The sequence below is a fragment of the Panthera tigris genome, chromosome E3 (genome assembly GCF_018350195.1).
Source record: "Panthera tigris isolate Pti1 chromosome E3, P.tigris_Pti1_mat1.1, whole genome shotgun sequence".
Lineage (NCBI taxonomy): Eukaryota > Metazoa > Chordata > Mammalia > Carnivora > Felidae > Panthera > Panthera tigris.
Genome location: NC_056675.1, coordinates 9,361,857 through 9,389,281, shown reverse-complemented (window position 1 = coordinate 9,389,281; position 27,425 = coordinate 9,361,857). Strand labels below are relative to the sequence as shown.

Genomic DNA, 27,425 nt, shown 5'->3' with positions numbered 1-27,425 from the left:
CGTGTAAAATAGAGGAAGTTGCCAGTGGCTGCGTCTGAAGCGGGGTTCAGTGCTCCCATCACCCCTCCTGGGAGTTCCTTGGGGAGCAGCAGGGACACCCCCCTGCTTTATAGCACATCAAAGCACAAAGCAGGAGGCGAGTGGGGCTTTCATCCTCGCCCAGGAATTACTAACGAAGGTCCCAAACAGGGACAAATACTAGGTACCTACATTCTATAGAGGGCCACAGATCCCGGGGCAGAACTCACCCCTGCAGGCACTGCTAGCTACCACCACCAGCCACCCCTTTTCCCAATCTATGCTAAGACTGGGGCCAAGGGCAAGTCACAGGTGTATACACATGTCAACGCTGACCCAAATGTACATTTTTTTTTAATTTTTTTTTTAACGTTTATTTATTTTTGAGACAGAGAGAGACAGAGCATGAACGGGGGAGGGGCAGAGAGAGAGGGAGACACAGAATCGGAAGCAGGCTCCAGGCTCTGGGCCATCGGCCTGGAGCCTGATGTGGGGCTCGAACTCACGGACCGCAAGATCGTGACCTGAGCTGAAGTTGGACACTCAACCGACTGAGCCACCCAGGCGCCCCCCAAATGTACATTTAAATATGTGCAGTTCATCCTATGTCCGTTATACTTTACTAAAGCTTTTTTTTAAAAAAGGCAGGGGGTAAGTTATCAGCAGTGTGATGTTTGCAGAGAAATGCTTATTTCACACACTAAAAGGCCAGTAATGGGGGGCTCCTCTCGGAGCAAGGAGTGTCTGGCAGGATGGGGAGACGGGCTATACACCTGGTGAGCTGAAAATCAAACCATGGTTACGTCAGACGAAGGAGGGCAGGTAGACGTGAATAGCCTGGATATGGGAACACGTACAACCTCAGACAGGAGTCTCTGCCTTTGTGCCCAGGCTGGCTGGGGCAGCTGAGTCAAGATAAGGAGCAGCTGCAGCAAGGTCGGCCTGGGTCTCTTTCCTTACCATCACTCCCTTGTGGCTCCTTCAGGGATTCAGGTGAAGGAGTGTGGACATGGTCAGGGGTCACGGACTGCCAGAGGAAAACAAGGAATTGGGGGTGCTTCTGGCAGGAGGTCTCAGCGGGGTTTCTCTGAAAGATCCTTAGTAATAAATGGGCCCCCTGAACCAGGTCCCAGGAAAACCAGCAGCTAAGGCCACCGGCAACAGACAGAACAAGGCTGGGCCAGAGTGAGGAGGCATTTCCCCACCACTGAGGGCAGCCAGTCCGACAAGACGGGTCCCACTCTGGACCCCCAGCACCACAGTCACAGGCCCAGGAGCCGGGCAGAGAACAGAGGTCCCTATAGCTAACCCACCCCCCTTGCGACTCCCACCCCCACAAACCGAAGACTGTCTTCCAGCTCTGTGGGATGGAAGAACTGAGATTTGATCCAGATCTGAGATTGGAATGGTACACGAGCCTAGCTTGCACTGGACTGAATCTTTTTACTCTCCTTCAAAAAAATTATTTCACGGGCGCCTGGGTGGCTCAGTCAGTTGAGCAGCTGACTTCAGCTCAGGTCATGATCTCACAGCTCGAAGGCTTGTGAGTTCGAGACCCATGTCGGCTCTGTGCTGATAGCTCAGAGCCTGGAGCCTGCTTCCGATTCTGTGTGTCCCTCTCTGTCTCTGCCCTCCTCGACGGCTGCTCACGTTCTGTCTCTCTCTGTCTCAAAAAATAAAATAAAACATTAAAAAAAAATTTTTTTTAATTATTTCAGGGGTCCTTAGGTGGCTCAGTCGGTTGAGTGTCCGACTCTTGATTTCGGCTCAAGTCATGATCTCATGGTTCGTGGGTTCCAGCCCTGCAATGGGCTCTGTGCTAACAGCTCAGAGACTGGAGCCTGCTTTGGATTCTGTGTCTCCCTGTCTCTCTGCCCCTCCCCCACGGTCTTTCTCTCAAAAATAAACATTAAACTTTTAAAAATTATTTCAAAAATATACAAGAGCAGAGACGCACATCATAAACCCCTGTGAAGATCACTCATTTGCAAACATGACCAACTAGTGGCCAATTTTGTTTTCTCTATTCCCTCACCAACTTCCCAACCCACCCTGGATTATTCTGAAGGAAGTTCCAGACGTTATATTGTTTTACCCATAAATATTTCACCATGTATCTCTAAAAAAATCCAGTTTACATGCACACTTCCCCAATCATTTTAGGATTAGATTGGAAGTGGCCAGAATTTATGAATCAGCCTAAGACACTAAGGGCAAAAAGCTAAAGGCAATTATCGGAAAGAAGGAAACCCCCCCCCACCCCCGGAATGTTTACATTCCACTGTCTTCAGACCCTCCAATAAGCTTGACACTGCCCTCCAGGGACCAGCCCCCCCGCCCCCCCCCCCCGCCCCCGGCCTGCAGGTCAAGGCCACCCCTGTATCTACTTCTCCCGCTCACCAGCTCCTCCTCCTTCCGGTTTGGCTCTAGGAGGTGCCTCTGGAGGCTCCAGATACCTAGGGTGCCCCTGGTCTCCCCCGCTAGCCAAGAACTCCTCATAGGTAGGGATGCTAGCTCACCCTTTCTTGGGTCCTCTGGACCAGTCAGGGCTTGTGGGTCCAGACAGCTGCCAATGGAGAGGCAGCCTCAAATCATGGTGCCCCTGCTGGTCTTTGGTGATGGCCCACCACCTGGAGCCCCCTCCCCTCAGGGATCCCTCCACTCTGGACGGGCCCCACCTCTTACACACCACACTAACTCTGGCTTGAACCTGGCAATGATAAATTCGTCACAGTGGCCTGGACCTCCTGCTGCCCCAAGTTCATTTCCCAAGCACAGACTCCTACATCCCTTCTACGTTTTCCCTGTCACCGGCCTCCTCTTTCCTCTACCCCAGCTCCCTACCCCTCCATCCCCTGGGGAAGACCGGGCTCCCACCTGAGCCTGCCTGTGCTGGATACCCTGCCTTACCTGTGGCATCCAGATGATCTTCTGCGTCCGGAAGAAGTGGTATATGGCCGAGAAGCCCTGATAGCCTCCTCTCAGGATGCAGACGGGGTGGCGGGTGAGGTTGGCCAGGGCTCTGCCACACTCAACGGCAGCGCCAGGCACCAGTCCTAAGAGCAGAGACCAAAGAGGTGAATGTCCCCTGTGTGCGCACCATTCACCCTGAGCTCCAGTAAATGGTCACCTGTCTGGAAAAGCAGCGGTCTAGGAAACTGAGCAAATATAAATGGAGAGGAGTGTTAATAACTAAAATTTAAGGGGCCCGCCTGGGTGGCTCAGTCGGTTGGGTGTCCAGCTTCGGCTCAGGTCGTGATCTTGTGGTTAGTGCGTTTGAGCCCTGCGTTGGGCTCTGTGCTGACAGCCTGGAGCCTGCTTCGGATTCTGTCTCTCTCTTTCTCTCTGTCCCTGCTCACTCGCTCTCTCACAAAAACAAACATTAAAAAATAAAATTTACAAAGCCACTTGCTACTAATTAAGTTGATGCTTCTTTTCTGTAAACTCTTAAATTGTATAGATCCCCACGTTATTGCAAGGAAAGATGATTTAACAGAGAAATCTCTCTAATATATACACACAACACTTATCGTATACCAGACGATTCACCTAGTTAAAGTGTATAAGGTAATGGTTTTTAGGGTATTCACAGAGTTGTGCAACCATCATCCCCCAAAAGGCACTCCTGCACCAGTTAGGTTTCGCTCCTTATTTCCCTTCAAACACCCAGCACGAGGCAACCACTGATCTAATTTCTCTCTACAGATTTGCCCATTCTGGACGTTTTGTGTAAAGGGAATCATGCAAATGGTGCTTTGGGTCTGGCTTCTTTCGCCCCGCATAAGATCTTCAAATTTCATCCATGTTGTAGCGTGGGCCAGTACTCTGTTCTTTTTTAGGGCTGAATGCTATTTCATCATGTGACTCTACCGCCTTTTGGTTTATCCATTCATCTGCCAATGCACATAGGGCCATGTCCACATCTTGGCTATTGCGGATGGTGCTGCTGTGAACACTGGCACAAAAGATTCTGTGGGCACGTTTTCACGTACGTACCGAGAAGAACTGAACCATACAGTAACTCTACATTGAACTTTAAAAAAAATTTTTTTAATGTTTATTTTTGAGAGAGAGAGACAGAGCATGAACTGGAGAGGGCAGAGAGAGAGGGAGACACAGAATCCAAAGCAGGCTCCAGGCTCTGTCTGCACAGAGCCCGATGCGGGGTTCAATGAATCATGAATCTCAAACTCATGAATCATGAGTCGTGACCTGAGCCAAAGTCAGACGCTTAACTGACTGAGCCACCCAGACGCCCCTACAATGAACTTTTGGAAGGAAATACCAAACTGTTTCACAGCACCTGCACCACCTTACACTCAGACCAGTGAAGCAGGAGTGCTCCAATTTTTCCACACCCTCACTGATGCTCCTTAGCATCCGTCTTTTGGATCGTGGCCATTCTAGTGGGTGTGAAGTGATAGCTCACTGTGGTTTTGACAATGTGTTCATCTTAAATGCCCTCGCTGATCCACAGAATCACCAGGAGACCATATGCATGGATATAGATATAGATATAGATATAGATATAGATATAGATATAGATATAGATATAGATATAGATATAGGTATGGCAGGAAGTTTACATAATTAAGGCTAAGCCAAGATATCCCAAGGCCAGGATCTGAGCCTTAAAGAGAAATACCATGCAGCAGACTCTGGAGAGCCAGCTAAAGGAGAAAGGGAAGGGCACAGACTCGGGCTTCTATATCGAACCTTTGTCCAAAGAGAGAAAGCCAATTCCAGCAGGGGCTGCTGAGCCCAACAATGGCCTCCAGACCTGTCGGGAGAGACTGTATCTAAAGAACCTGTAGCTGGCAAGACAGGGGCCAAACCCTATCCTAGAAGGCTGGGCTTGGAAACCAGAATGCTGGGTGTCTCAACACCATCTCCCTCTTGAGCGAGAGGCTGAATAATGGCTAAAGGGTCAGAGGGCCTAGGAGAGGGGAGTCCCCAGACACACTGCTGTTGCCTTTAAACCAGACAGCTGCTCCCCCGCCAATGTCACATGACTGGCTGGAGGCCTATCCATTGGGGTGCCATGGGGTCAATGGAAGAAGGCCAGTTTCCAGGAGAATAATTAGAGATTCCAGGGGAGAGCCATGAGAATAGCCAGGGGCCCAGGCTACCCAGCCATGGATACCATGGGGTTAATATTTTTAAAACCTTAAATTCATTTTTAATCCCATTAACCTTCAGTTCTCCATGGACACGAGGCTTTATACATGTTGAACTGGGCACCCACTGCTTCAAAACGCCGGGACGACTTCCAGGCTAAGGGGCTTTCCATTCAGCAGGGAGCTTTAAGTTCAATTATTTTTGGTCCTCAGCACGAGGACAATTGGCTTGAAAGTCAGGCTGTGTTGAGAGAGGAAGAAAAAAAAAAAATTCCCAAAGCTTCCCCCCATGGTTGTGAATGCCCCAGCCCAGGGAACTCTACCCACACATATCAAGAGCCCAATTTGGGCAAGGGTGGGGAGTGTCTGTAATCCACATGTTACAAGGAAGGAAGGATGGTTTAACATAAGGGAAATGTCTCTCCTACAAGAAGGGGGCTGTCCTTGGCCTGGTAAAAGGAGTTTAGAGAAAGAGCCCCAGGGCAACATGGGTGGCTCCGTCGGTTCAACACCCAACTCTTGATTTCGACTCAGGTCATGATCTCATGGTTCGTGAGATCGAGCTCCATGTCGGGTTTCATGCTGAGTGTGGAGCCTGCTTGGGATTCTTTCTGTCTCTCTCTCTCTCTCTCTCTCTCTCTCTCTCTGCCTCTCTCCCCACTCACTTTCTCTCAAAATAATAAAACAAATATTAAAAAAGAAAGAAAGAAAGAAAGAAAGAAAGAAAGAAAGAAAGAAAGAAAGAAAGAAAGAAAGAAAGAAAGAACCCACCGCAGAGGCCAAGACAAGGAAAGGTACTCTTGGTTCCTAAGAAGAGATCCAGCTGAGAAAGTGAAAACACCTCATCTGCAAGAACTGGGGGGTCCTAAAAACCACCTGTGCCCCATTTCTGCCACAGCAGGACAGGAGGGTGGTTAACCTAACGCTGGATAGGAGAAAAGTAGCAACAGCCCAGGGACCAGCAGCACTCATGGAAAGCCTGAGAAGGAGGGCACAGAGCTGGGGGTAGGGAACTGCTCATGACTCACACTAGATGGGGACATGTCAGCCACAGACACAGCAAGGACAGAGGCCCGTGGCCACAGGCCGCACAGGTGAGCTACACCTCACCAGGAGGGCAGGAGAGATGGACCCCTGCTTCTAGGATGTGTGATGGAGACTCCACCCACAAACAGATTTCCTTGGAGGGGGTGGGGAGGTGCGTGCTTAACAGTAGGAAGGGGAAAGGGATCGTGAGAGAAACCTCGAAATGGTCTTTTACCCCAAAGACTGCGTTCACCTGAAAGATGCCATTTTAAAGGAGAAACGAGCCTTGACTGGGCAAGGTGTAGATATACGTGTGCGTGCGGTTTGAGGTCTTGCTGTGTTGTTTTGTGGTTGTGGTTTCCTAAGGAGTGAGAATGGGGGTCCCGTGGCAAGGTGAGGTCAGCTATAGAACATAGAGGGGGTTATCTTTATTGACAACCATTTCCTATGGCTTTAGGGTCCAGCCCGCAATCTTAGGATTGCAGACTGGAACCCAACAAGATAAGCTTGGGGGAACAGGGCACAATTTCCTGACTAAGGACCTCCAGAAGACTGGTTTTATTAAAGGTGGAAGCCTGGCGCCACCTAGTGACCACTGTGGTGTGAATGCCCCGGGGCCATGGAAACACCCACACCTATTCGCAGCTGAGCCAGAAGAAACAGAGCCTCTGTGCCCCATCCCTCACTCTCTGCCCTTCCCTGCTCACACGTGCTCTCTCTCTCTCTCTCTCTCAAAATAAATAAACATTAAAAAAAAAAAAAAAGGTTGAGGGGCACCTGGGTGGCTCAGTCTGTTGAGCATCTGACTCTTGATTTCGGTCAGGCCATGATCTCACGGTTTGTGAGTTCAAGCCCCGCATAGGGCTCTGCACTGGCAGCACAGAGCCTGCTTGGGATTCTCTCTCCCTCTGCCCCTCCCCTGCTTGCTCTCTATCTCTCTCTCAAAATAAATAAAAAATGAACTTTAAAATAAATTTTAAAAAAATAAATAAAGGTTGAGTCTGATTCTCCATCCCTCCAGAGTAAGCTGCACTTAGTGACTTCCTTCTAATGAACAGAATGTGGCAGAAGTGACCTTGGAAGTCTCAGGAGTCAGTTATAAAAGGCATGTGCCTTTCCTTTGCTCTCTCTCCTTCTTGGATGGCCCACTCTGGGGGAAACCAGCTGCCATGTCGCAAGGCCACGCAAGCGGTCCAATGGAGAGGTCTAGGTGGCGCAGAACGAAGGCCTCCTGGCCCTACCTGTGTGAGACACCTCAGATGCACATCGTCCTGGCCCAGCGACACCTTCAGATGACAGCGACCCTGGCCAGCATCTCGACTGCGATCTCGGGAGAGACCTGTGCCGGAACCTGGTACTGGTTAATTAATTAACCTTTGCTTCATTAAGCTACCAAATTGGGGGCTAACTCGTTATGTGGGAATAAATAACTCAACATGTGTGGGACCTTGAGTGAGTTACTGCACGTACCTTTCTGGGCCTCAATTTCCCCTTCTATAAAATGGGGGATGTTACCTATTAGGAAACCATTCTCTGTAGCTTCTCACGTTTCTACGTGTCCTTTGAGCAAAGGTACTGGCTTTTCAAGAACATCTGTATATCAAACGGCTTTGGAAGACAGATGGCTTCTCCCTCCAAAGTCAGGGGCGGGCAGGCTTTCTGCCCATTATCAAAGATTCAGGCCCCTGAGCTCAGAGTTCTCCTGGAACACAAGCCACCGTGTAGGTGGCTATTACCCGGCCCTCCCTCCTGGCACCCTGTGAGAGTCGGGGCTTGGGCACCAGCGTAGAGAATGGGGACATTCTGGTCACTTTCACTGCTCTGAGTCATGAAGTCCGTCGACTCGACTCAGGAGCCTCGGGTCTTCTGCCAGCATCTGTGACACTGTGGCAGCCTCGCCTATCGTCTTGTGAGGAAGGGAAAACCTGAGCCAGACCCACCCCCGTTCTTGACGTGCCCATTTCTCACAGGGATGTTCTGCGGACTGCAGGCGTCGACCCGGGGAGAGCCTTTGGTATGGTTCCCAGTACGCGGCAGAAGTTATTCCCTGTCAAGACCTACCCGGCCCGTCGTCACCGTTGTCACCTTCCTCCTCTTTTAAGACGATCTCCAGGGTGCTGGTGTTGTGGTCATACACCACACAGTATCTCACGCACTCCAGATCCACAGACTCCGGGAGAAGATACTTGCTCGCCTTCTACAGAAACCACAAGACAGGTGTGTGGGCAGGTGGGTTCAGTTGAGCAAACGCCCCCTGCACACCAGCACCGGAGGTCAGACCGTGCCGTTCCCCTGACTACACCCACAGGCACGGAAGCACCGAGAAGGGACCGGAGAGTTTGCAGAGCTCCAAGCGCCTTCCGCACCCACGTGCGCTGCTGTGAATAGCTGACCACAGCTGAGCGGACCAGAGACAGCGCCCGACCGGAGAAGTGCTGGTCCACTGACCGGCCCCGCAGCCCGCTAGGCGGCCTGGCACGCTTGCCATTGAAGCGACCCTGGCCAGGATGATGACACCCTCTATGGGGGACGGTCATTGGCAGTGGTGGCCAAATCCAAAATCTGCCATAGAAAGGGCAGTAAGCAGAGAGCTTGGATAAGCAGGTCAAGAGCAAGTGGCTATAACGGGGCCAACTGTACGCTCGAGTGTAGGCTCTCTGAGAGTGGGAACTTCTGCCTTTTTGTGGTTGCAGATGTACCCTGATTCTAGAAGAGTGCCCGGCCTGTGGCTATAAATCCAGTCAGAGAGAGGAAAGGACAAACAGGAACCAGGATGTCATGAGTAGTCGGGGGCCGCTGAGTCGCCAGGGTGGTGGACAACGGACGCAGGAACAATGCCCAGGATGCCAAAGGGTTTCCAGAGCTCGAGGAGGTCTGGCTGGGCACCGGCTGAGAAGTTAGTCTTCACTCGTTCGTAGTGCTCCCCCAAGGCCCCCACTGCTTAAGGGATCCCGAGCCTGCCTCTGTCCCTTGGGACCTGGTCTGATTGACAAAGATGGCCAGACGAGGACCTGCCGGTGGAACAGGGCGAGTGTACGTCGACTCTACCTGAAGGCAGTCAGGCAAGGCCCGTGGAGGGACAGACCAGGAAGTTGTCTGGGACTGAGAGGGGAGGAATCACATTTGTCTGGAGGCACCAGGAGAGCGAGCGAGTGCTCAGGGGACCAGCAGGGTTTGGACAGCTAATGAGGGGAAGGGGTTTCCGGAGATGGAGAAGACACGAGCAAAGAGGAAGGAGAGGAGAGCCCACGGAGGCTGGAGCAGGCGGGAGAGCAGGAGAGATGTGGCTGCACATTCATGTGCCCTTTCACTTAAGTATTCACTGAGGATCCACTCTGCACGTACCCGGTGTGAGGTTCTGGAATACAGAGGTTCAAAAAGGCAAAGGGAAACAGCCGTGTCAGCCTGGAAGACTCAGAAAGGCCGTGGAGGGCAGGGAGGTTTGGCGATTGGACCGCAAGGGCGAGGGGAAATTTGCCAGATGGACAAGGGTGGGGGGGATGTTCCAGGCAGAAGGCATACTTCCAGGTGTTCATTTTAGTCAACAAACAAGTGTTGAGTTCATCCCAGATGCCAGGGACCAGACTGAGCATCTGGGACACAGTGATTAGCAAAGCTGGCACATACATCCCTGTGCTCCCAGCAAAAGTTCTGGAGGCAGTGTGCTCAGGGGGCCATGAGAACTGGATTTCCTAGATTAAGAGACTGTTGGTTATGGGCGCCTGGTGGCTCAGTCGGTTTAGTGTCCCTCTTCGGCTCAGGTCATGATCTCACGGCTTGTCAGTTCGAACCCCGCGTCAGACTCTGTGGTGACCACTCAGAGCCTGGAGCCTGCTTCAGATTCTGTGTCTCCCTCTCTCTCTGCTCCTCCCTCATTCACACTCTGTCTCTGTCTCTCTCTCAAAAATAAATAAGCATTAAAAAAAAAAAAGTTTCTGGGGTGCCTGGGTGGCTCAGTTGGTTAAGCATCTGACTTCAGCTCAGGTCACAATCTCGCGGTTTGTGAGTTCGAGCCCCACGTCGGACTCTGTGCTGACAGCTCGGAGCCTGGAGCCTGCTTCCGATTCTGTGTGTGTATCTCTCTGCCCCTCCCCAACTCATGCTCTCTCTCCAGCTCTTAAAAATGAATAAATGTTAAAAATATTTTTTTAATGAAAAAAACTTTTTTAAAAATTTTTAAATAATAAAAATTTTAAAAAAGACACTGTTGGTTGTCAACACCACTAATTTGATCACCATTGCCGTCAGGAGTGAACATCCAAGGAAGGATTTACTGGCATCTAACACATCCGGCAGGGGTGGGGAGCAACTGATCCCCAGGAAAACCTGAACCAGGGCTCTGAAGCCCAGACCTCCCCCTCAGGTGCTCCTCTCCACTCCCCCTGCACACAGACCTCACCTTCTCAGACAACGTGCTCCTGAGGCCTGTGACACAGCCACCAGTGACGCCCAGACGCCCACCCCCCAAAATTCAACTGCTCAATAGAGGAGGAGTCTGCTTCTCCGATCACAACTCCGTTTTGCTCTTTTCATCCTAGGCCCATGGCCAATCACTGAGGCCTGGATCTGAATACTAGTTTAGGGCCTATCACCAGACACCCGTGATTTGGGCAGGAAGAGTTCCCCTCAAAAAAGGGTGGGGGTGCTGCAACAGAAAAGGAACAGATATCCACCACATCCACTTTTCGGGGGAAAAGATACTGCCACATTAAAGTGGAAATCCATGTGCTCGCTTCGGCAGCACATATACTAAAGTGGAAATCCACTGTAGGACACGTTCCAATTTCGGCAGTGTTAAAATATGGGGGACTTATGTGCGTCTGAGAACCAAGGAAACACGGGAGGGCAAGGTCATTGGGAGACCGGGTGAGAGTAGAAGCCTGTGTGCCCAGCGAGGGGGCTGGAGGGGGAGGCCATGAGCACCGAATTGGGGGCCGTGTGTCCTGCTGGGGCTGCTGGTTAGAAAGTTGGGGAGGGGAGCCGAGAGGCGTCAGCCTGGCTGAGGCCCAGAGGAGGTCTCTTTCAGACCCAGGGAGCTGCCAGAATCAAAAGATTATGCAAATCTGAGAGTGGAGCCATACATCATCCCGAAGGAGCTCTGGACAGGCTGCAGAAGGCAGAGAATATTCTGAAATGGGGACTAAGAGCTAGAGTATGGAGCCAGAGAAGTGACAACCCCAGGAGGAAAAAAAAAAGCAGATACTGATGGGTAGGGGTGGGGAGAGGAGGGTGTTAGGTCGCAAGCTTACCCTGCAGTCAAATACTCTACTGCTGAGCTACACTCCCAAGCAGTGAGCTTAACCCGGAAAAATGCCCGAGGCAGGGCCCACTCTGGCGAGGTACAGGGCACAGGGCCAGAGACGGAGTATACACCCGCAGGGCGGCAGTGGGAAGGGGAGGGGACAGTTTCTCCAGACAAAATTTTACAGGTAAAACTGACAGCCCAGGTAATCGCGGATGGGTAGTCGAAACTGGAAGCCTGGGTGAGATCTCTGAACGAGAAGGTACACGGACAGATCTGAAGCAGACCCAGGACAAACCAGGGGTTGTCTTCACACAGCAGCTGGCGAAAATGAAACTGAACCAGGCAGACAGAGGAGACACCAGGGAAAGAAGGAACGAACTTGGAAGTCAAGGGTGGAGGATGTGGTCGGGATGACGGAGGACAGAGACGGATCCTGAGTGAAGGCCCGCCCCACATTCTGACTCTGCCGGTTATACCTTCTCCACTCGATGGGCTGTAATCACATGGCTCTCGTCATACTCCCATTTGGAACGCACATCTGGAAAGGAAAAGTATTTTTTTTTTAATGTTTGTTTTTGAGAGAGAGCACACACGTGCAGGGGAAGGAGAGTGGCAGAGGGAGAGGGGGGCAGAGGATCTGAAGCAGGCTCTACACCCTTGGCAGGTAGCCCGATGTCGGGCTCACACCCACAAAGCGTGAGATCATGACCTGAGCTGAAGTCGGACACTTAACCAACTGAGCCACCCAGGTGCCCGGAGGGGAAAAAGTCTTTTTTTTTTTTTTAACATTTATTTATTTTTGAGAGAGACAGTGTGCATGCACAAGCAGGGGAGGAGCAGAGAGAGAGAGAGAGAGAGAGAGAGAGAGAGAGAGAGAATCTTAAGCAGTCTCTACACTGTCAGTGCAGAGCGTGATGCCAGACACGAACTCACAAATCATGAGATCATGACCTGAGCCAAAATCAAGGGTCAGATGTTCAACCGACTAAGCCACCCAGGCACCCCATGAAAAGTATTCTCTTTAAATGTTTATTTATATTTGAGAGAGACAGACAGACAGAGCTTGAGCCGGGGAGGGGCAGAGAGACAAAGACAGAATCCAAAGCAGGCTCTACGCTGTGGAGCTGTGTGTCAGCACAGAGCTCAACGCGGGGCTCGAACACAAGCAGTGAGATCATGATCTGAGCTGAAGTCGGACGCTTAACCGACCGAGCCACCAAGGGGCCCCAGGAAAAGTGTTTTTTAATAACTGTATTTGCATATGACCAAACTACTTAGAGTACTTGCACCATCTGCAACATGTGTTTGTTTGGACAGTGAGGTGACAGGAATTGTAGTTCCTCTATTCTAGGCTGCCTGCATGCCTCTCCTGCCCCATCAGACCCACACCCACACAGCCCCTTAAGCAATGAGCCTTGGTATCTTTGATTTAGGGGAAGTTTTCTCTGAGGTCCAAAAAAGTGGGAAGGGGGAAAATCAAAGCCAGAGTGAGCTCATCCCAAATGCTCCATGGAATTTGAGACCCAAATTCAGACTCTAAAACCTACGAACTGAGGTTCTAAATGTCCCTGCAGAAGGTATGACACTGATGCCCTCAAAGTTGGGAGGAATGTGGAACAGGAACGGAGTCTTATGTATAAATTCTAAGAAGGACTGTTATCCAAAACATCATTTTTTAAGATATTATTTTTTTAAGTTTATGTATTTTGAGAGAGAGAACACACATGAGCAGGAGAGGGGGAGAGAGACAGAGAGAGACAGAGACAGAAAGAGAATCTAAGCAGGCTCCGCACTGTCAGTGCAGAGCCTGACACAGGACTCAAACTCATGACGTAAGATCATGACCTGAGCCAAAATCAAGAGTCAGCTGCCTAACCGACTGAGCCACCCAAGTGCCCCTAAAATATCCTTTAAGTAATCTCTACATCCAACGTGGGGCTCAAACTCACAAACCCAAGATCATGAGTCGTTTGCTCTACTGACTGAGACAGCCAGGAACCCCCAAAACATGATTCTTAAATTCAACAACAAACAACCCAATTTAAAAATGGGCAAAAGATATGAACAGACACAGCACACCAAAGAAGATGTGCAGGTGGCAAATAAACATAGAAAAAGATGCTCCACATCATGTCAAAGGAATGCAAATTGAAACAGTGAGATACCCTTACACGCCTATTTGTCTATTTGAATGTCAAAAACCTGGGGCACCTGGGTGGTTCAGCCGATTAAGAGTCCGACTTTGGCTCAGGTCATAATCTCACGGCTTGTGAGTTCAAGCCCCGTGTTGGGCTCTGTGCTGACAGCTCAGAGCCTGGAGCCTGCTTCAGATTCTGTGTCTCCCTCTCTCTCTGCCCCTCCCCAACTTGTGCTCTGTTTCTCTCTCTCTCTCTCTCTCTCAAAAATAAACATTAAAAAAAAAATCCAAAACACAGCACCAAATGCTGGTAGAAACCAGAATGGCCCTTCACTTTGGAAGACAGTTTGCAGTTTCTAACAAAACTAAACATACTCTCACCAGCTAATGGTGCTCCTTGGTATTTACCCAAATTAGTTAAAAGTTTATAACCACAAATGTTTATAGCAGCTTTTTCATAACTGCCAGAAGTTGAAAGCAAAGATTTCCTTAAATAGGTGAATGGATACAGGGGTATATCCAGACAATGGAACACTATTGAGCATGCGTGCCTGGACGTACGTACACACACGTACACACACACACACACACACACACACACACACACACACACACACAGCTATCAAATCTGGAAGAGACATGGAGGAAAGTTAAATGCATGCAGAGGTGAAAGAAGCCAGTCTGAAAAGGCTATATATTGTATGGTTCCAAGTATAGGACATCCCTGAAAACACACAACTGTGTAGACCATAAAAAGATTGGTGGTTGCCAGGGGTCAGTGGGGAGGGAGGGATGAATACACAGAGCACTCAGGATTTCTAGGGCAGTGAAATCCAGGATCCTGTAATGATGCACATATGTCATACATTTGCCAAAACCCAGAGAATGTACGACACTAAATGTAAACACTGGGCTTTAGGTGATAACAGAATATCAATGTAGGTTCATCAGTAATAACACACACACCACTCTGGTGGGGGATGAGGACAGTTGGAGAGGCTGTGTTTAGGTGGGGGACGGGGAATTTAGGAAATCTCTACTTTTTAAAATGTTTACTTGAGGCGCGCCTGGGTGGCTCAGTCGATTGGGAGTCTGACTTCGGCTCAGGTCTAGATCTAATGGCTCATCAGTTCAAGCCCCACATTGGGCTCTGTGCTGACAGCTCAGAACGTGGAGCCTGCTTCAGATTCTGTGTCTGCCTCTCTCTCTGCCCCTCCCCTGCTCATGCTCTGTCTCTCTCTCTCTCTCAAAAATAAAGATTAAATATATATATATATATTTAAAAAAAAGATTTGCAAGACCTTAAAAATAAAATAAAATGTTCGAGAGAGCACATGCACATGAGAGGCAAAGAGAGAGGGAAAGAAAGAATCTGAAGCAGGCTCCGCCCTGCCAGCGCACAGCCCTACTGGGTGAGATCCCACAAACTGTGAGATCAGCACCTGAGCTGCGGTCAGGAGTTGGACGCTTAACTGACTGAGCCCCACAGGCGCCCCAAGAAATCTCTACTTTCTGCCCAATTTTGCTATGAACTTAAAATTACTCTAAAAGTATTTCTTTAAAAAGACATAAGAGGGGGAGGTTTCTGGGTGACTCAGTCGGTTGAGCGTCTGACTCTTGATTTTATCTCCAGTCACGATCCCAGGGTTGTGGGTTCGAGCCCCGTGTTGGGCTCTGAGCTGAGCCGAGCCTGGAGCCTGCTTGGGATTCTCTGGCTCTCCCTCTGCCCCTCTCCCCGCCTTGTGCGCGCCCACTCTAAAATTTAAAAAAAAAAAAAAAAAAAAAAAAAAAAAGGACATAAGAAAGCACAAACCAAAAAATACAGGTAAACCTAATTGTATTAAAATTAAGAACTTCTATCTTTTTTCATCAAAATACAACATTAAGAAGGTGAAAGGGCAAGCCACAGAGTGAGAAAAAAGATCTGTGATACAAATAACAGAAGACTTGTAGCCAGAGTTTATAAAGAGCTTGTGAGTCCATGAGTGAAGACATAAAACAAAACATCTCAGACATGTGACCATATCTTCATTTTAAAAAAAGGCCACATCCCTAGGCTGACCCCAGCCTCCCTTAAAGCACCTTCCTGAGAAAACTCAAAGTTACCAAAAGAACTTGCTGTTTGCCCAGCCAACACCTGAAGGTAGAGCCCCTGTCTCCCAGCCTCTGGGGAAGGGTAGGAATCTAACTTTGATAAGCTCCAGTCAGCAAACCCAGATCGATTTCACAGGGATCACACCCCCTCCGCTTCTTGTAATTTTTCACTTTCCCCAGTCCCCTGAGCCCCACATTCCCTCTCCCTCTCCACCCGCCTCCCTCACTCCCTTAAATCACCCAGCGACCTCTGTGCAATCCAAAGCAGAGTTCAGTTCACACTGGACTCCTTCCTATTGCAACAGTATATTATTGACTAAAATCTGTCCTTGCCTCTTTAACTAGGGTCTGGCTTTGTTTACCTGTGGTGCTGTGCAAGCAACAAAAATGAATCAAGTACATGTAGCTAATGTAACATCACTAGGGAATTTTGTGTTTTGTTTTTTTTAGAGAGAATGCACGCGAGCGGGAAAGAGGAGCAGAGGGAAAGAGAAAATCTTAAGCAGGCTCCACATCCAGTGCGGAACCCACCGCGGAGCTTGATCCCAAGACTGTGAGATCACGACCTGAGCCCAAATCAAGAGTTGGACGCTCAAAAGACTGAGCCACACAGGCGTCCCAGGAGTGAATCTTAACAATATAAACTTGAGCAAAAGAAGTCAGATACACAGTCTGTATGGTTTAAAAACAAGCAAAACTAAGCAGAGTAAACTGTAAGCTCATTTCACTCATTAATATAGATGTGAAAATCAGAAATCATAATAAGCCAAATCTAACAGTGTGCACACACTATGTGATGATGGAGTAGGAACTATGTAATACTAGAAAATCACATTAAGGTATTAAAGGGGCGCCTGGGTGGTTCAGTCAGTTAAGCGTCTGACTTTAGCTCGGGTCATGATCTCGCGGTTCGTGGGTCCCAGCCCCGCGTTGGGCTCTGTGCTGACAGCTCAGAGCCTAGAGCCTGCTTCAGATTCTGTGTCTCCCTCTCTCTCTCTGCCCCTTGGCTGCTCACACTCTGTCTCTCTCTCTCTCAAAAATAAATAAATATTGTTTTAATATTTTAATTGAAAAAATATTGTAATATTGTGACCAATCACTGTGGAAAAATAAATGCTATTTTCCCACTATGCAGCTTTATAACAAACATACCCCTGAGCCTTATCCCACAGTCTGGTTTCAATGTTTCCAGTTTGCAAACTGTCTTTTCTGTGTGTATACAATAAATGTTTACTCGTTATTACTTCAGTGATTCACTGGTTTTGCTTTGGCTGTTTGGAACCTTTGGCAACAAAAGTTTCAATTCATGTCATGAAAGAAGTCTGTAGTAAGAACTTCTTTAACCTGTTGGGGAAAATTACTAAATAGCTACAGCAAATATCATAGCAAATTGGTAAAGGCAGAAAAAAGACAAAACGCTCAGTCACGGTCCCTTGTAACACCAAACGGGAGAGCCAAGGGCACAGCAATGCAGTGAGATAAGGGGGGAAAAAAAAAAGTAAAATGTATAAGAACTTAAAAGGAAGAAATCAAACTGCCATTATACATAGATAAATATGGTGGTCTACATAGAAAATCCAACACAGGGGCGCCTGGGTGGCTCAGTCGGCTAAGCCTCTGACTCTTGGTTTCGGCTCAGGTCACGGTCTTGGGATTTAAGTTCAAGCCCCATGTCAGGTTCTGCACTGACAGCGTGGAGCCTGCTTAGGATTCTCTCTCTCTTTCTCTCTCTCTCTCTCTCTCTCTCTCTCTCTCTGCCCCTCCTCTTCCTCTCTCTCTCAAAATAAACTTAGAAAGAAAATCTAACAGAACCGCAAATAATTAGGATTAACAGGATAGCACATCAAGATTGCTAGATACAACATAGACGCACACATGCATATATATAAAACAATGGGCTGTAAAAGCCGGGGTCGGGGGTGGTGGTGGATAACACTTCAAAAGAGGAAAGACTTGTGGAAATACCTAATGATCCAAGGGTATACCAGAACTCATAAATCAGTAACAGAGACTAAAGAAATCGATGTGCAGGGGTGCCTGGGGGGCTCAGTCGGTTAAGCGTCTGCCTTCGGCTCAGGTCATGATCTCCCTCGACGGGCTCTGTGCTGACAGCTCAGAGCCTAGAGCCTGAGCCTTCATATTCTATGTCTCCCTCTCTCTCTGCCCCTCCCCCACTCACACTATCTGTCTGTCTGTCTCTCTCTCTTTCAAAACAGCCAATGTGGGAAGTGTGCCCTTGGGAAGAATGCAGCACTGCATTTGAAGCAAAGTGTCGGGGCCCATGAGGCAATTAAGATCCCCGCACTTGGAGATCCAAGAGGCTTTCTGCCTGTGTTTGCATCTATAATCGTGGTCACCAGGAGCAGTGAGGAAGGGAGACAGTCTGCTCTCTGCAGACGCCAAACATCAGGCTCTCGTCCTGCAAACCCAAACAACAGAGGCATGCTGGGAACACAAGTGGCTATTCCCACAAGTGGGAAACAGGTCTTCTCTTCTTTTCAGGTTTTTCTTCCCCTTAAACATATGACATTTCTAGAGGGCATGGAGAAGTCCTAGATGCCATCACTGTGAAAAGTTAGATAAATTCTTCTCTACTAGAAACATGATTTGATTATTCCTTTGGAGGGATCTTTTCAGGAAACAAAAAAAATCATGCCCATGGTTAAAAAAGATCAAAAAGGGCAAAAGGAAGGGCGCCTTGGTGGCTCAGAGGGTTAAGTGTCAGACTCTTGATTTTGGCTCAGGTCATGATCTTGGGGTCATGGGATCAAACCCCACGTCAGGCTCCTCACTGAGCATGGAGCCTGCTTGGGATTCTCTTTCTCTCCCTCTCTCTGCCCCTCCCCCATTCATGCACATGCGCTCACTCTCTCACTCTCAAAAATAAACATTTTTTTAAAAAAAGACAAGGGGAGGGGCGCCTGCGTGGCTCAGTCAGTTAAGCATCCGACTTCATCTCAGATCATGATCTCACAGTTCATGGGTTCGAGCCCCACATCAGGCTCTGTGCTGACAGCTCGGAGCCTGGAGCCTGCTTCAGATTCTGTGTCTCCCTCTCTCTGTGTTCCTCCCCCACTTGCACTCTGTCTCTCCCTCTCTGTCTCTCTCAAAAATAAATACAGATTTAAAAAAATTTTTTTTTTTTTTTAAAGGACAAGGGGCGCCTAGGTGGCTCAGTCGGTTGAGCATCTGACTTCAGCTCAGGTCATGATCTCATGGTTCATGAGTTCAAGTCCCACGTTGGGCTCACTGCTGTCAGCACGGAGCCAGAATCGGATCCTCTGTCTCCCTCTCTCTCTGCCCCTCCCCCACTTGCGCTCGCTCTCAAAAATAAACATTTAAAAAAATTATGTCAGTGAAAGTATCTTAATAATATGAACATCTGGTTCAGTTGGGAGTTCTTCCATTTGACAAATGTAATATTTATGTGGAACTGCTGGGATCTTTTATTTTCTCAGTTTTTCCCTGACTGGATAGGACTGAAGCTAGAATTTTCCCTTTCGATAAAAGGAACACAAAAAAATGAACATGTTATGATGTACAACATGAGGACTGTAGCTAACACTACTGTAGGATATGTGGGAAACTTTTTTTTTCTTTTAAGAATTTTTTTAAAGTAATCTCTACACCCAACATGGGGCTCAAATTCACGACCCCAAAATCAAGAGTCATGTGATCTCCCATCTGAACTGGCCAGGCCCCCTGTGGGAAAGTTCTTAAGAGTGAATCCTAAGAGTTCCCATTGTAAGGAGAAATGCTCTATTCTTTTTATTGTATTTATAAGAGATGATGGATGTTAACTAAGCCTATCACAATTTCACAACATATGCAAATCAAACCATCATGCTGTATGCCTTAAACTCCTACAGTGATATATGTTGATTATTTCTCAAGAAAAGTGGGGAAAAAAAGATTTGAAAAACTGAACATGTTATTTGTAAACTAATGTTTAGTAACTAGTCATAAACTTGAAATACTAGAATATATTATAAGCCTAATTCTAGGTAGTCTTATGAATGGATCTCTTTTAACTAATGTAAATATAAATTCAAAAGACAGTTTCAAGATTATTTTTTAATTTTTTTTAAATGTTTAGTCATTTTTTAGAGAGAGAGACAGAGCACGAGCCGGGGAGGGGCAGAGATAGAGGGAGACACAGAATCTGAAGCAGGCTCCAGGCTCTGAGCTGTCAGCACAGAGCCCGATGCGGGGCTGGAACCCATGAACCATGAGATCATAACCTGAGCCGAAGTTGGAAGTCTAACCGACTGAGCCACCCAAGCACCGCTCAAGATGTTTTAACATGTAATTTTTTTTCAATTTTAGAGAGAGAAAGAGAAACAGAGAGCAAGTGCACTAGTGGGGGAGAGGGGCAGAGGAAGAGAGAATGTTAAGCAGTCTCCACACTTAGTGCCATGGGGGCTCGATCCCACGACCCTGGGATCATGACCCAAGCTGAAATCAAGAATCGGATGCTCGACTGAGCCATCCAAGCACCCAAATAAAAAAACTAAAAAAAAAAAAAAAATGTAGCTTCTTGTGAATTACACCTAAAAAAAAAAAAAAAAAAGAGGTGCTCCTGGGTAGCTCAGTCAGTTAGGTGTCCAAATCTTCATTTTGGCTCCGGTCATGATCTCACAGTTCATGGGTTCGAGCCCTGTGTTGGACTCTGCGCTGATAATGCAAAGCCTGCTTGGGTTTCTCTCTCAACCTTGCTCTCTGACCCTCCCCCACTCACACGCTGACTCTCTCAAAAAGTAAATAATCCTGGGGCGCCTGGGTGGCTCAGTCAGTTGAGCGTCCGACTTCGGCTCAGGTCATGATCTCTCGGTCTGTGAGTTCGAGCCCCGCATCGGGCTCTGTGCTGACAGCTCAGACCCTGGAGCCTGTTTTGGATTCTGTGTCTCCCTCTCTCTGACCCTCCCCTGTTCATGCTCTGTCTCTCCCTGTCTCAAAAATAAATAAAACATTTAAAAAACTTAAAAATAAAATAAAATAAAAAATAAAAAATAAAGTAAATAATCTTAAACAAAGGAAAAAGTAGCTCTGAAAAAAAATATTTGTGGGGTACCTGGGTGGCTCAGTCAAGTGAACATCTGGCTCTTGATATCAACTCAGATTATGATCTCAGGTTCTTGGGATTGAACCCTGCATTGGGCTCTGCACTGAGCACGGAGCCTGTTTAAGATTCTCTCTCTCCCCCTCTCCTCTGCTCACACATTCTCTCGGGGAAAAGAAAGAAAGACATTTAAAGTATTTATTCATTTATTCATTTATGTGTTCTCTACACCCTATGTGGGGCTTGAACTCATGACCCCGAGATCAAGAGCTGCATGCTGTTCCAACTGAACCAGTTAGGCACCCCAAAGCTACAGTTTTTTGATAAGGCTTTGAAACCATGCTCCATAGGGTTAATGAGGTTGAAACAGGAAATTAAAAAAAAATTTTTTTTAATGTTTATCAATTTTTGAGAGAGAGAGAGGCAGACTGCAAGCAGAGGGAAGGGCAGAGAGAAAGGAAGTAGGCTTCAGGCTCCAAGCTGTCAGCGCAGAGCCCGATGCGGGGCTTGGACCCACGAACTGTGAGATCCTGACCTGAGCCAAAGTTGGTCGCTTAACAATTGAGCCACCCAGGCACCCTGAAACTAACAGGAAATTTAAAGCTTGTTTTTCAGAGACCCGTTTCTCCCTAATCAGCTATGGCTTTTTTTTTCCAGACCTCACTAACAAATCCACTACTGTCTCTGCAGAAGCCTAGACTCAAGGTCACTGATAGGGTTCCAGCCGATGAACATACAAAGCCCTGCATTCCTGACTGGAAATAAGAGCCCCAAACCCCATCCTGCTCTCAGAGCATGCACAGAGCCCCTTCTCTTTGCCCTAAGACGACCTCCTGAATTTTGCCTCATTTTAATGCTGTGTCCACTGTAAAGTGAACATGAGATATATGTTAACATACATTTGTGTGATATGAATGCTCCACCTTTCCTCATAAACAGTCTTAAGTTTCCCCATCCTTTTCATCAATACATATGAAATCCCAATCCCTAGGATTATCAAACACTTGTTCTCTTCCCCTTCAGGAAGGCAGATTTGAGGCTCGCCCTCCTGTCATTTGGCTGTTCTCAAACCCTTTCCTCGCTGTAGGATTGGCTTTGCTGTGCCATGGCGGGCAGACAAACTGGGTTCAGTTATAGCTTCTTAACAAGAGGACTGGGAGACGCCTGGGGGGCTCAGTTGGTTAAGCAGATCTTGATCTCAGCTCAGGTCATGATCTCATGGTTTCGTGAGTTCGAGCCCCACATCGGGCTCTGTGCTGACAGCATGGAACCTGCCTGGGATTCTCTCTCTCCTCTCTCTCTGCCCTCCCCTACTCATGCTGTTTCCCCCCCCAAATAAACAAACATTTAAAAAATTAAAAATGAACAAACAAACAAGAGGATTGGATGTGTTGCTCTAATCTTCCAAGAAGGGCCATTTTATTTTTTTTAATTTCTACAATCATGTGGTCTTTAGCTTTGGGGACTATTGTGCATATATGTGCAGATACAAATTTAAATCAGCATAGACCTCATCACATGTGCCCCAGATGACACTGACTTAAAAAAAAAATAATCCATGAAGCCAAGAGTTGGCTCTTTGAAAAATAAAATCAACAAACCTTTAGCTAGATGGACTAAGAAGAAGAAAAAGAGAGAAGATCCAAATTACTAAAGTCAAAAATCAAGGTAGAGACATTACTACCAATTCCACAGAAATAAAGAAGACTGTAAAAGAGTACTATCAACAATTATATGCCAAAAAATTAAAAAACCTAAATGAAATTGACAGATGCCTAGAAACACAAACCTACCAAGACCAAATCACAAAGAAGGAAAAAATCTGAGTAGACCTATAACCAGTAAGGAGATTGAATCAATGATCAAAAATCTCCTGGGTGGCTCATTTGGTTGAGCATCTCTCTCTTTTTTTGTTTTTAAGTTTATTTATTTTGATGGGGGTGGGGGGGAAGGGTGTTTTTGAGAGAGACAAAAAATCAGAGGGGGAGGGATCGGGGCGGGGGAGAGAGACAGAAAACCAGAGGGGGAGGAACGGGGGGGGTGGGGGGAGACAGAGGATCAAAGCGGTCTCTGTGCTGACAACAGAGAGCCCAATGTGGGTCTCAAACTCACAAACCATGAGATCATGACCTGAGCCAAAGTTGGATGCTTGACCAACCCAGGCACTCAAGCATCAGACTCTTGATTTCCGCTCAGGTCATGATGCCAGGGTCGTGGGATCAAGTCTGGCAACAGGTTCCATGCTCAGTTTAGGCTCCATTTCCCCCTTTCCTTATTCCCTGCTTGTGCTCTCTAAAAAAAAATTTAAAACTCTCCTGACCAAAAAAAAAAAAAAAGAAGAAGAAGAAGAAGCGTTGCATAGACCACTCGACCACTCTAATTATCAGGCTGGATCTATACAGGACATATATTCATAGAGGAGAGTTTAAACTATATTCAATATTATTATAATTCACATGTATATTCTTATACTGGTAGAGTTGACCCAAAGCAGAATTATAAGCCAGGTACAGTACATGCACTGAGGCTTTTCCCTGGTCTGTACTCTCCCCAAGTCCACTACTCTGAAGGGTCTTTCCCGTTTCTGACCAAAAGCAGATCCCAGAAAAGATCTCATCCATCGCTTCTCACCAATCTAACACTTCAGAATTCAGTGTATTGTCTCAAAAGATGATGATAAACCTTTTGAAATCCCTGACCTAGAGATCTATTCATCCCCATAGAGAAGAATTTCATGTGTTTATTAAAATATTGATTTAGAGTGCCTGGGTGGTGTAGATAGTTGAGCGTCCAACTCTTGGTTTCAGCTCAGGTCATGGTCTCATGGTTTGTGAGTACGAGCCTCACATTGGGCTCTGTGTTGATGGCATGGAGCCTGCTTGAGATTCTGTCTCTCCTTCTCTCTGTCCCTCCCTCACCTGTGCTTGCATGCTCTCTCTCTCTCTCTCTCTCTCTCTCTCTGAAAAATAAATAAACTAAAAAAAATTTTTTTAATATAATTTATTTAATAAAGAAAAATCAGCCCTGGACCTGATGCATTCACTGGTGAATATGTAAAGAAGAACTAATCCCAATACTTCTCACTTTTCAAAAAAATTGAAGAGGAAAGAACACTTCCTAAGTCATTCTATGAAGCCAACGTTACCCTGATACCAAAGCAAAAGAAACTACAAGAAAAACGGAGAAACAAAAAACCTACAGGCCAGTATGAACACTGATGCAAAAATTCTCCAAAAAAATATTAGCCGCATATTAAAAGGATTACATACCGTAAACAAGTGAGATTTATTTCTGGAATGTAAGGATGGTTCAACATACCAAAAGGTCAATGTAATATACCACATCTACAGAACGAAAGAAAGAAACCACATGATCATTCCAACCGATGAGAAAAAGCATTTGACAAAATGTGGTACACTCTCATAAGAAAGACATGCAACAAACCAGGAATAAAAAGAAACTACCTCGACATACTAAAACCACATGTTAAAAAAAAAAAATGGAGCAAATGTCATATTCGATGGTGAAAGACTACAGACATTTCCTCTAGGTCAGGAAAAACACAAGGATGTGGACTTTCACCACTTTTATTCAACAAAGTACTAGAAGCCCTAGCCAGAGCAATTAGGCAATAAAAGGAAATAGAGGGCATCTAAATTGTAAAGGAAGAAGCAAAATCAACTCAGTTTGCAGATGAGATCATCTCATATGTGTAAACCAAAAAAAAAAAAAAAAAGCAAAACAAAACAAAAAAAACCCTAAAGGCACCTGGAGCCTGGAGCCTGGAGCCTGGCTTCGGATTCTGTGTCTCCCTCTCTGACTCAGTTGGAGGAGCAAGTGACTTTTGATCTGGGGTTCATCAATTTGAGACCCGTGGTGACTGTGGAAATTACTAAAAAAATAAACTTCTAAAAATTCCATACATTAAAATATATTCTTTGTACTGTAAAGTCAATGAGATTTGAAAAACCCTGAAGATCTGACCAAAAAAAACAAAACAAACAAACAAAAAAAACCCTGTTAGAACCAACAAATGAATTCATCACAGCTTCAGGATATAAAGTTAACACACTAAAATCAGTCGTATTTCTATACACTCACAATAAACGACCTGACAAAGAAATTAATAATTCCATTTTCAATTATGTCAAAAGGAATAAAATACTTAAGAACTAATTTAACCAAAGAGGCAAAAGACTTGTACGTGGAAAACTACAAAATGTTGCTGAAAGAAATTAAAGGACAAATTAGTGGAAAAACACTCCATGTTCATAAACTGGGAAACAATGTTGTTAAGATGTCAATACTATACAAAACAATCTATAGATTCAATTCACTATCTATCAAACTCCCAATGATTTTTTTTATAGAAAGAGAAAAACCCAGGGTGCCTGCGTGGCTCAGTTAGTTAAGTGGGTGACTGATTTTGGCTCAGGTCATGGTCTCAGGATTCATGAGATCAAGCCCCACATCGGGCTCTGCACTATATCTTCCCCACCCCCTACCCGCCCCCCCCCCCAAAATAAACAAACATGGAAGGAAGGAAGGAAGGAAGGAAAGAAAGAAGGAAGGAAGACACATCCTAAAATTCATACAGAATCTCAAGAGATTAAGAATGGGACAGTCTTTTCAACAAATGGTGCTGGGAAAATTGGATATCCTCATGCAAAAGAATGAAGTTGGACCTTTATCTAACACTACATACACAAATTAGCTCAAAATGGATAAAAGACCTAAATGTAAGACCTAAAAGTATAAACTTGAAGAAGAAAACATAGGGCAAATCTTCATGACATTGGATTTGGCAATGATTTCCTGGATAGGACACCAAAGGCATGGGCAACAAATGAAAAAGAAATAGGCAAACTGAACTTCATGACTGTTAAATTTGATAAGGTATTAATATCCAGAATATGTATATAACTGATAAAACTCAAAAGTAAAAAAAAAAAAAACTGATTCAAAAATGGGCAAAGGACTCGATCCCATATTTCTCCAAAGAAGATATACAAATAGCCAATAAGTACATGGAAAAGATGCTCAACATCACTAATCATTAGGGAAATGCAAATCAGAATTATATGGAGATACTACCTCCCTCCTCTTAGAATGATTACTACCCCCCCCAAAAAAAACCCAGAAAATAACAAGTGTTGACAATAACGTGGAGGAATTAAAGATTTGTAAACCCTTGTGTTCATGTAAAATGGCACAGCTGCTGTGGAAAACAATGGGGCAATTTCTCAAAAAATTAAAAATAGAATCACCACATGATGCAACAATTCCATTTCTGGCTTATATACCCAAAAGAAATAAAAGCAGGGGCTCAGAAATATTTGTACACCCATGATCATCATCATTCACGAGATCTAAAACATGCAGGCAACCCAAATGTCTGTTGACAAATAAATGGATAAGCAAAATGTGGTATATACATACAACGGAATATTATTCAGCCTTAGGAAAATTCTGCAATATGCTACAACATGAAGAACCTGGATGATGTGATGATGCTCAGTGAAATAAGCCGGTTGCAAAACACAAATACTGTATGGTTCCACTTACATGACCTGCAATGGTCAAAAATCATAGAGGCAGATGGGGTGCCTGGGTGGCTCAGTCGGTTAAGCGTCTGACTTCGGCTCAGGTCATGATCTCACAGTTTGTGGGTTCAAGCCCTGCATTGGGCTCTGTGCTGACAGCTCAGAGCCTGGAGCCTGGCTTCGGATTCTGTGTCTCCCTCTCTCTCTGTTCTTCCCCTACTCATGCTCTGTCTCTCTCTCTCCTTCAAAAATAAATTTAAAAAAAACATTCAAAAATTTTTTTAAAAATCACAGAGGGGCGCCTGGGTGGCTCAGTCGGTTAAGTGTCCGACTTCGGCTCAGGTCACGATCTCACTGTCCGTGAGTTTGAGCCCCGCGTCGGGCTCTGTGCTGACTGCTCAGAGCCTGGAGCCTGTTTCAGATTCTGTGTCTCCCTCTCTCTCTGACCCTCCCCCGTTCATGCTCTGTCTCTCCCTGTCTCAAAAATAAATAAAACGTTAAAAAAATTTAAAAAAAAAAATCACAGAGGCAGAAAGGAGAATGGGGATTTCCAGGGGATTAGGGATGGGAGGGATGGGGAGTTAGTGTTCAATGGGTGTAAGTTTTAGAGTTTACAGGATGAGGAGTTATGGAGATGGATGGTGGTGTGCATAATACCGTGCAACATTATGAACGTATTTGATACACTGAACTGTACAATTAAAAGTGGCCAAAACAGCGCATTTTATGTTATGTGTATTTTATTGTGATTTTTTTAATTGGGGGAGAAAAAAAATCACAAGTTCACACCAATCAGAATGCAAAAATTTTCCAGGCTGACAAAACCGGGTGTCGGTAGGTATGGGTCTTACACTGATGATGGGAATGCAAAATGATCATCTTTTTGGAGGCAATTTGACAATAATGTAGTGAAAGCGGAATCTGCAACTTGTCAATACCATTTCTAGTTAGATACCCTGAAGAAATTCTTGCCCGTGAATAAGAGTTGCACAAGGCACTGTTCATCAATAGAAACAACGCAAGCAACACATCCGACTGATTAGCAATGGGCGCTACCCTGACAGTTAAAACGGATCTTCACATTTAGACATGGGGCAGGGGTGGAGGGGGGCAGATCTCAAAAATTCTAAGAAAAAGCAAGCTGCAGAATGATTGTACATTACGGTACAATTTGTATAAATGATCA

At 46.3% G+C, this 27,425-nt stretch overlaps 1 protein-coding gene across 5 annotated transcripts in view; it reads right to left on the bottom strand.

Moving 5' to 3' along the window:
- The window catches only part of STYXL1 (serine/threonine/tyrosine interacting like 1), a 73,360-nt gene that overhangs the window by 33,866 nt on the left and 12,069 nt on the right, over positions 1–27,425 (bottom strand). For all 5 annotated transcript variants that reach the window (XM_042970818.1, XM_042970817.1, XM_042970819.1 and 2 more), the window contains exons 3-5: positions 11,883–11,944; positions 8,223–8,358; positions 2,929–3,074 (exon numbers count right to left, since the gene is read on the bottom strand). In XM_042970818.1, coding sequence (XP_042826752.1) covers positions 2,929–3,074; positions 8,223–8,358; positions 11,883–11,944 — 344 coding nt within the window. The remainder of the gene's footprint in view (positions 1–2,928; positions 3,075–8,222; positions 8,359–11,882; positions 11,945–27,425) is intronic.